This window comes from Aplysia californica, unplaced genomic scaffold (assembly GCF_000002075.1).
Source record: "Aplysia californica isolate F4 #8 unplaced genomic scaffold, AplCal3.0 scaffold00069, whole genome shotgun sequence".
NCBI classification, from domain to species: domain Eukaryota; kingdom Metazoa; phylum Mollusca; class Gastropoda; order Aplysiida; family Aplysiidae; genus Aplysia; species Aplysia californica.
The window spans coordinates 267032-277021 of NW_004797339.1; the positions used below are offsets into that span (position 1 = coordinate 267032).

Here is a 9990-nt window from a genome sequence, read left to right on the forward strand (position 1 = left end):
CAAACAACAAGTCTGAACTTGAGCTGTGGTCTAGGCACTTTGCCAGGAACAGACTCCAACACTACACCATCACAACAAGTAAGAAAAACACAACAGCACTCACTAACCACCAACAAGTCCTTCTGACTTCCAGTGATCTGACAAGTCCCACTTTAAAATACGCACCAGCCACAACAACATACTACAGGACAGAAGAAGCTTTTGTAAACCTCCACCTAAATCTAAGTCAAAGCAGAACTAGACAAAAATCCCTTGTTAGGACACATCCTTTCATGCACTCTCATTATCAATTTAAAAAAATAATTTAAAAATAAATCTAAAAGAAAAAACATTAAAAGAAAAAACAACAACCGTTCGTTCATCATGACCCTCTGATGACCTTTAACACTCAAGGAGAAAAAGAAGCTAAAGATCTTAGTAGCAAGCACGATAAAGTGGGTTAAGTAAAGGAAATAACAGCAAGCAATTGTTGTAACGATCACAAAGGCCACAGCCTCAGTACTAGTGAGTCAGCGAGACATTCCCCAGAATATTTTAAGAAGCTGACGACAGCAATACATTCCCCAGATTATTCTAAGAAGCTGACGACAGCGACACCAAGCAGACGAACGACTCCATGAGGCAGTGAGATCACAGAGTACAGTCGAACCTGCTCTCTCTAACAAACCCCTGTCCAAGACAACCACTTGTATATATAACGATCACTTCCCCCCTTGTGCCCCTGTCCAAGACAACCTTAACATTATTATTGTTTATACAACTGTTCATTTATATTATGCATGTAACTGTAATATGGGGTGCCCAATATGGCTGGGATCGGTCGATCACCCGACTCGATCGCCTAAAAAACAAACGTGTTTCTTTTCAGTTTCAGGCAATCGAGTCGGGCGATCGGCCCGATCCAGCCGTAGTGGGCACCCCATATAAGCCTGCTTGTGTGTGCATGTTTGTGTGTGTGTGTGCATGCGCGCGCGTGTGAGTACGTGTGCGCATATGTGTATGTGTTTACGTGGTGAAAAAACAAACCAATGCGCCAGGATCAGGACAATAAAGATGTATCTTGTCTTATCTTAACCACTGGTATAACGACCACTTCACCCCTAGCGTTTTTTGTATTTAAAAAAAAATATAACGACAAAGTCCAAGACATCCCCCGGTCTAATATAGCCACTTTCTCCTCCACAACAAGTGGCTGTCTTGGACAAGTTCGACTGTACTTCTGGAAAAGACTAGCAACGCTCAAAAAGAGAAGACAATAAGACACCCCCGGAGTGGAGGGGAGGGGGAGGGAGGGGGGGGGGTGTGGGCTGGCTCACTCACGCTGAAGTTCCAACATGCGCTCCTGCGTGACGCGGGCATTTTCTTGCTCTTCAAGAAGCCGATCTGACAGTCAGACAGGCAAACAAATACATGCATCATGCACAACTCAAAAAAACGTTCATTTATTATCATCAAACACAGGCTCAAAGGAAAACGGCTTGGAAAAAATAGGGAGAAAGTCACACAACAGAACAGAGGGCTTTTTTAGCCTTATTAAAATGTCCTTCTTCCCACATAAAACAATTCACACAGGCAAAACAAAACAATTCACACAGGCAAAACAAAATCATTCACACAGGCAAAACAAAACAAGAACAGAAATGAAGACTTTTAGCTGGCAGAGAAACTTCCAAGGGGAGGAATTTGGTTAAAACAAAGTGGGAAAAAATAATTAAGCAAAAAAAGGCAATTCTTTTCTTTGGGTCAAATTCAAAAGCAAAATTTTGGGGGGGGGGGGGGGGGGGGGGGGATATAGAATCATACAGAGTCATGGTGCATAAGAAAACCAAACAAAAACAAAACCCAACAAGACAGCCATAAGCAGAAAGTGTAGCTGAAAACTCAAGGTGCGGGAGCTTGATGAATGAATGGTTGGAAGATGAGCGGGTCTGAAAACATTCGGGCATATCTGTGGGGGTGACGTGAAAGAAAAGCCAGAGAAGATGAAGGGGAAAAAAACCCAACTACAAATGTCCACTTTTCTTCTCTCTTAAAACAGAAAACATTGAAATTTTGTCTCTGAAGACTTCTGTGTTTGCTGTCTGTGGCTGAAACAGCACCTGGACATGGATGGCTGGTGCCTCTATAAATAAATTATTGATGGTCAAGACTTCTTTTAGTGAACAGCATTTCTATAGCGCTCTATCCTGTTAGGAAGCAAGCTCTGAGCACTGTGTACAGCCATGGCAGAAAGTTCAGACACAAAATATACATCTGCTGAAGTGAAAAAAAATCCCCAGACAGTATTCAAAATTACTCACTCACACAAAGTTTAAAAGTTTTACTTAAATCAACACGGCTTTGCTTGATTGAGTAATTTTGAGAAACAAAGACAAAATTTTAATTTCCGTCGTTTTATAATAATAAAAAAGTGGACCTTTGTGATGTTCCCTTCAGTCTTCTCGTGGTTGTCCCCATCCCCCGCCCTATGACCTTGACACTTACCTCGCAGGTCAAGTATCTGCTGCTTCACATCCTGAGTGAACGACTCCGCCTTCTGGACCTGATCTGTTAAATACAACAAGGAAGAAACGATGAAACAAAATAACAAGCATTCTGAATTTGTACTGGAGATTTTGATTCTACATAGGAAATGGGAAAGCTATGAGGTGTCCAATATGATGCATAACAAAAATATACTTGAATATCTTGCTAAGTTCACCTATATACTTATATTTGAGAACAGAACTGAAAAATACTCTTCAAAACTGATCAAACAGACAGCAGTTTAGTTTTTCACAATTCTTATGTTTAAGACACATTCAATATTACACTGTCATCAAAAGCAGTGACTGACAGATTATGACTCAGTAAATTTTCTCCCTACAGTTCCAGAGTTGGCGTAAACATGAAACATTTTGCCCACATGTGTAAGGGAGGCTTCCAGAAAACTACTGACTTAAGCTATAGTTCACATTTATAGGGATAACATTTTTTTAAAAGAGAAAATATTAAGTAAATTTTCAAGTCCGTAAAATATAATAGCTCAGTGAATGTCTTCATTTCCTCTAAATTCTAATAACTGATCAAATCATTCAAAACGGGCAGATGCATCAATACGCTTCCGCCTTAATAATTAGAATAATAAATAGCATTTGTATTGTGCAGAATCCTCCTCAACAACCAGCTCTATGCTCTTAACAAGCTATATTCTGACCTAAGAACACCTAGAAGCATTCCTTGGAATTATAATTTAGGACCCTATCTTATGTTTGAATCTGAACTAAAACAATCTGGAGGGAAACTAGTAAAAAAAACATTTGAAATAAAAGCAATCATTAACACAAATGCAAACACATGAAATGCAAAGGGAAAGAGGAAAAGCCAAAAGAATACTCTGCATGCTAAGGGAACACACATGAAAAAAGGACAACACAGTTTCATAGAGAGGAAATGGGAAACGATTTTTAAAAAACCCCCACCAGGGAGGAAGAGAAGCACAGAAGTGTACGGGTATCTACAAGGGAAAAGTGTATAAATAAACGCTGCCAACATTGTGGGTGGAAGTCGACACAAAGCGAGCACAATAACCTTTAGACTTTTCTGTAACTGTATAGGCAATTGTAAAGGTTTCACACCCCTTTCAACATTGTAAGGTCATTTAAGAGGTGGGATCTTTGTTTGAGAGGGGGTAAAGTTTCTTTTCCACATGCATGATATTAAGAAAGGGGAGGGTTGGGGGGGGGGGGGGGGGGGCATAGTTCATTTTCCACAGACATGATATAAAGAGAGAGGTGGGGAGGGGGAAGGGGGTGCGCAAAGTTTATTTTCCACAGGCATCATATTAAGAAATGGAAGATTTGGGGGGCGCCGACAATAGGAGACAAGTACATGTGGTGCGCGACTGACCCTTGAGGTCGGTGACCAGCTCCATCTTCTCCTGCGCCTGCTGCTGGGCTTGGAGGAGCTGTATCCGCAGTGATGTCACTTCCTCCGACGTCCTCCGCAGCTGGGTCACCGATTGGCTCGCCTCATCTGGACAGACACACAGGGGGACATGAGCCACAATCTGGGTGGTCGGCCTGTCGTGCTCGCCTCTAGGCTGCTCCTTCTTTACTTTCCTACCACACTTCTAACCTCCTTCTTTCTTTCTTATCACACGTCTAACCTCCTTCTTTCTTTCTTATCACACGTCTAACCTCCTTCTTTCTTCCCTATCACACGTCTAACCTCCTCTTTACTTTCCTATCAAACATCTAACCTTCTTTTCTCTGTATGTTGCTCTCAAGTCAAACCCACTAATCTTCGGCACTTATGTCACCGATTTGTGTTGCAAGTGCTGTAAAACTCTTATTAATAAAACTAAAATAAAAGTCATAGTGCTCATGGTGCAGGGAACCATTTTTCCTGTTCTTCGTTTGTTCAAAAACTTTTTCCATTTGACAAACAGTATTCCAGAAGGTGGGGGCTGTACTTGTAATTGTAGATATTCTACATCCCCACGGACAATCTGGATCATTAAGGTGGCTGGCTACGTCGACCCTGCCTGTACGTGCCAACCTCAGCTGGGAGGAATGCACTGTCCGCTGTCCCAGCAGATTTTTACAAAGTTCTCGATGATAAAGAACTTCCCTACACAGGAATCAAACTCACATCTTCTGCACGTGCCGACAAAGTGCCTGTTCTCTACACCACAGAAGCAAGTAACAAGGGGTTGTATTGGACAAAAGGGAGGCAAGCATTTAAAAAATCTTTACATCCAACACAGATTCGTAGAAAGCAGTTGTTGCATCGTTTACAGCAAAAGAGTAACATTTTGCTACAAAAGTTTCGGAAAATAAAACATCTGAAAAGAAGTGGGGAGAAATGATATACACAGACTACATCAAAGTACTTGATAATCACCTGCTTTAGTACTACTAAACCAGCTGTATGGTCCAAAATAGACTACCTATACAAATGACGACTTCACACCATGTGGTTTTTCTATATCATCATACTGACACTGTCCAAGAGGGTCACCTGTCTAAGAAGACCAGATTTTTCCTTGACAGTGGGGAGTCATCTTGGTCAAGTTCAACTACATGTATTTTTAACTGTCAGTCGCACTTCTGCCACAGCAACTGCTTACCAACTCACTTACAGCTCAGCAAAATATCAAAAGCTCTTTCAACAATCTTTTCTCTCGGCTGAGGTAAAGGCACCAAGAAGCCATGACATTGAGCAGTTCAGTGAATATCTCCGGAAAAAAAGGAGGATTTAATTTCACAGAAACTGTTTTCAGTTTGACATGCATAAGTAGTAGATGAGGAAAAAATAAGTTCGAAGTTAAAACAATCAATACATAGAAACTATAGCAGATGAAAAGCTGTGATACAATAGTTGCTAATAAAGGACGCACAGCAAAGATTTATGATTCAAAATAACAAGTGAGACTTGTATCACCTCTGTTCCACTGTTGTTTGTCCACAAAGCAATACTTTTACAAAACTCTCCCTGCCCTTTCTATTTTTTCTTGCTTTAAAAAATTTTCCAACATTAAAAGTTAAAATTTCAACCAAATATTCCGCGAGTATATGCAACCAAAACCACAGATTAAGAAACTAATGGAATTTTTTTTTTTTAATTTGGCTTTAGTATATCTGAGGTTTTGGCCACCGAAATTGGTCTCATCAAAAACACCAGAGAAATAAGTGTGTAAACAATGCAGACGCTCCTCAAGCAACAAAATGCTACACAGGGCAAACAAAGGCATGAAAACAGCTTCAGCCAAGAAAACAAGAGATTGAGGGATAAAGAGAAACGGATAAAGAACAAAGAAGTAACTGAAAAGATGGGGAGAAAATATAATGTGGTTGATAAATGGACAGAGCCAGATGACGACCTGCACGAGTGAGAACAAGGAAAAGTCCCCCCCCGACCCCCTTCCAAATTTTGTCATACTTCAGGACAACATTTTGAAACACAGACTTAGGAAGGAAACCATCACTGATAATACAGACAAGCAATCCCTATTATATTATATTACACTTCACCAAACACAATACTTTGTATTCTTCATGGTTTTAGAACTAGGAATATAATAACTCGTATATATGTGGACTTGGGGGGAACATAGCAAACCAAGAAGTAAATTTCTACCGGCCCAACAAAACTAGAACAAGGGGAGGAAAGTATCTAAAGAAAAGCACTCCACCCCACACACACACACAAACCCCTCCATGGCTTTCCCAAGACAACTTCTCCAGCAAAATGGCAGGATGCAATTTTTTAAATGTGTAAATTAATTGGGAAGCATGTTCTTCCATTTTGAAGCAGAAATTAAAATATTTTAAATATGGTGTCTTTTGCCATCTAATCAACGACTTCCCTTCTACACATTGTCATTAGTGGACTGTTCTCACAACAGATCATCAGGCTTGAAACTTGAGAGGATATTGGACAGAGCAAGCACAGTCAAGCAAACAATGAGGTGGAAAGAAAGGGGGTGGGAGGAGAAAAATTTTCACATACAAATCTCCCACAGCTGGGTCTACAGGGTGAGCCAGATGATAAAAAGGGGAATACAGCATTTCCAAAGAGGTGGGAAAAACCCCGGACAACATACCTTTGTATTTCCTGAGTTCAATTTCTGCCTTTTTCTGGGCTTGACGAGCTTCTTCTAGCAGTGCTGGGGGAAAAAAAATTATTTTACCACATTATGACAAAAATCAATAACAATAGCTCCACCATCAATGTCTGATGATGACCAATGCATCCAAAGAGGAGGACATTTCTAAAGTGAAGAATAGAGGAATTGAAGCTTAACATGACTTTTATTATTTCATACTTATTAGCTGTAAAAACTTCACCTATGAGCGTGACATATCTATTTTCATAAGGCTTCAATCCGAGAAGTAACTCATTTTGTCAGCACATTTCACATATCATGGTTCTCAACTCAGAATTTTAAAAAAAGGAGGAACTTTTCGTGTGATCGCAACAGAAGACCATTTTTGCTAGACACCCATTATTATTATACTGTTTGAGCCTAGAACGCAGAAATAAAAACCACCAATTTATCAAAGCAAGGTTATTTCAAACCAGTTTTGAGGGGTCTAGACGATAATTTCAAGTAAAAGAGGTAGCGGTAGCGGGGTTTAGCGGAGGAAATGGCAGTGGTGGAAATCCGCTAAGTAGCACAAATCCGCGAAACAGCTCAACATTGAGACCCATGACATATACGGTAGATGAAAACTGAACGTGCCGGAGGAAATAGCATAAATAAAATTGAGACCCATGACATATACAGTAGAGGAAAACTGAACGTGCCGGAGGAAATAGCATAAATCCGCTAAATAGCGGAAAATTGAGACCCATGACATATACAGTAGATGAAAGCAGAACGTGCGGGAGTAGACTGCTCACCTTTCAGAGCCTCGTCCTCGTCCAGGTCGGGCAAGGTCCGGTCGGAGGCACTGGCCAGCACGGTGGTGTCGGCGTCCTGCTCTCTGCCACCGGTCAGCACGCCCGAGTCCCCACAGCTCCCGTTGACCACTGTGTCCGAGAGCAGGTCGGGCGGGCTGGACACCAGGGTGGTGGGGCTGGGGGAGGAGGTGCTGCCTCGCGCCGTGCTGCCGGGGGGAGGCGGGGAGGTAGAGGAGGAGGAGGAGGCGGGGGAGGAGGAGGAGGAGGAGAGGGTGGAGTGTAGGGGGCGCTCTTGGCTGTCGTTGTTGTCCAGGCTCTCGGTGGAGTTCTCCACAGAGTTGACCGGCGTCTGCAGCGTCAGTTCCTTCTCTATCAGATGGATGTGATCTGTGGAGGTGGGAGGGGGGAAAGAGTTTTTGCAAAGTTTAATTAAGTTTTACAGCACTTGCAACACATCATCATCATCTTTCTCCCCCTGCACCAGAACAAACACTTTCCACCTTTCTCTATCCTGGGCTAGCCTCTTGATATCATTCCATGTCTTCCCACTTTTCCCTTGAAACACATTTTGGTTATACAAGTGCCGAACATTAGAGGTGTTACTACAGAATAACATACATAGAAAAATAAACATAGGGACAATGGACGTTCAATTGAAAAAATATTTGTTTTAATGCAGGTGTTTCTGCGCCCTAATCAACAATGTTTCGATCATTTAGGAGGTGGGCTTCTTTTATAGTTATAGAAAAAAAAGGAGAAAAGGTTTGGCAGTCCCAGAAAAGTTTCACACAAGAAAACCCCCCCTAGAACATTTCCATGATAACTTTTCAAGCCAATCTGTAGCACACCACGACCGATCCTCTAGCATTGTGAGTTACAGAGCTGTCAACTGGCTCTCTGGCTAATACAAAAATATCCTGAACTTTACAGACCCCGTGGAAACTTGAGCTTGGGGTATGTAAAATTGACAGATGACATTGTACTGATACATCTTTTATCAAGAGTATTTTTACATAGACAGCTTCAAGTCTGGCAAAATGCGGACAATTTCAGAAGCCTGGATTTCAGATTTATCCGGCAATCAGCACCTCTAGTGTTCAAGAAGTTCCATAGTGTCTAGACCAAGTGTTCTCCTCACCTTTCATGGCTTCTATCAAGTCATTGCTGCTATTGCTTTGTTTCGCCGATTCCTTCAGTTGCACTGAAACAAATACAGATAGAACAATCAACTACAGACCACAAACAACATTTTACAAGTTAAACTTTTGTAAGTAAACAAAAACGAAATGCAAACAGAGCAAAAATTGGAACCAGTTGTTCTTTCAAGATAAAGACCCAGTCTCTGCAAAGAATGGAGCTCCAATATTATGTTAAAATAAAAAAATATTTTAAAAATCAAAAAGGAACACGAGCAACAGGCTGAAATACCCATAGTTCTAAGTAAAATGTTTTCACTGCCTTGAATTATTCCAAGCTTTCCTATAGGAGTAAAAAGAAAAAGAATTCCCTTCCAACAAATTACTGATGCAGTATATAGTCTGTCCGATTAAAAAAACAACAAACCCTTGCATAGCTTGAAAAAGGAGTAAAACTCATTTAAACAATGGAGACAAGTGTTCAAATATCTGTGTTTCAATGTGTATGTATGTTCATCCATATAAAATCTTGCATACCTTGTCCTTTAATACCATTTTTATAAAAACATTTTTGCAAAATTACAAAAGTCTAAAGATATTCCTCAGTGAATATTCAAAATAGTCACACATGAAAAAGGCGCCAGTAGTCAATAAGCATATATATGAGAAAGGACAGCTGTCCACAATATTTTTCATGTGACTAAAGCTGGTTTCTCCCCTGGGGTCTCCATATGTGGGGCATTGTGGTAAAAATCAGGCGCTCTTCAAAATAATGATATCACAGACATCAACATTTTTCCGCCCACTGAGAAATTTTCATCGAATTTGTTCTTTTGGGCTCAACATCTTTTATGTCCATTAAAGAATACAATTCTGTATGGATTTTAAGGAAAAATGTTGATCATAGTCACAAAAAATGTAAATTTCCAGTTTCCAAGGACACAGCTTCTGAATTCATCAAAGTTTGACAGCCATTTGCTTGCTTATTTCACCTCTGACATCAGGTCACCCCCACCTCCTTCAATTGTAAGTATCTCTGCTTCTTTTCAGGATAGATAGGCCTAGATGTTTTGGGTTTTTTTTTCTCAATCAAAACCAAGACAAATGAACAGGCTTTAGGACTACACTAACCAATAACTCCATTTGCCCAAAAACAGACAAGTATCTGATTCCATCATGTCTTGACACAGATCATTTAGTGCTGAAGCACTTAGCAAAAAGAACACTAGTTCTTCACGAAAATGTTCATAAGAATGGAAACAAAGAGGAGTATAAGACCAAGGATAGGAATGTCAGGTGAGAAAAACTGGCATTTTGATATTCAAATATGAAAAAAACTGACAGCTAAACTACGTGCACTGTTTAGGAAAGTACGTTGTGACATGAGGGGCTACATTTTTCAAGAAAAAGAAACAAAGAGAGGGTGAGGCTGAAAACAAAACACCCCATCCCCCCCCCCACCCCCAAA

At 40.7% G+C, this 9990-nt stretch overlaps 1 protein-coding gene across 1 annotated transcript in view; it reads right to left on the reverse strand.

Annotated features, from left to right (window-relative positions):
• The window catches only part of LOC101859468 (sarcolemmal membrane-associated protein), a gene marked incomplete at its 5' end in the record, with an annotated part of 91668 nt that overhangs the window by 25346 nt on the left and 56332 nt on the right, over nt 1-9990 (reverse strand). The window contains 6 exon segments of the mRNA XM_035968591.1: nt 1321-1383; nt 2485-2547; nt 3889-4014; nt 6587-6649; nt 7387-7773; nt 8525-8587. Coding sequence (XP_035824484.1) covers nt 1321-1383; nt 2485-2547; nt 3889-4014; nt 6587-6649; nt 7387-7773; nt 8525-8587 — 765 coding nt within the window.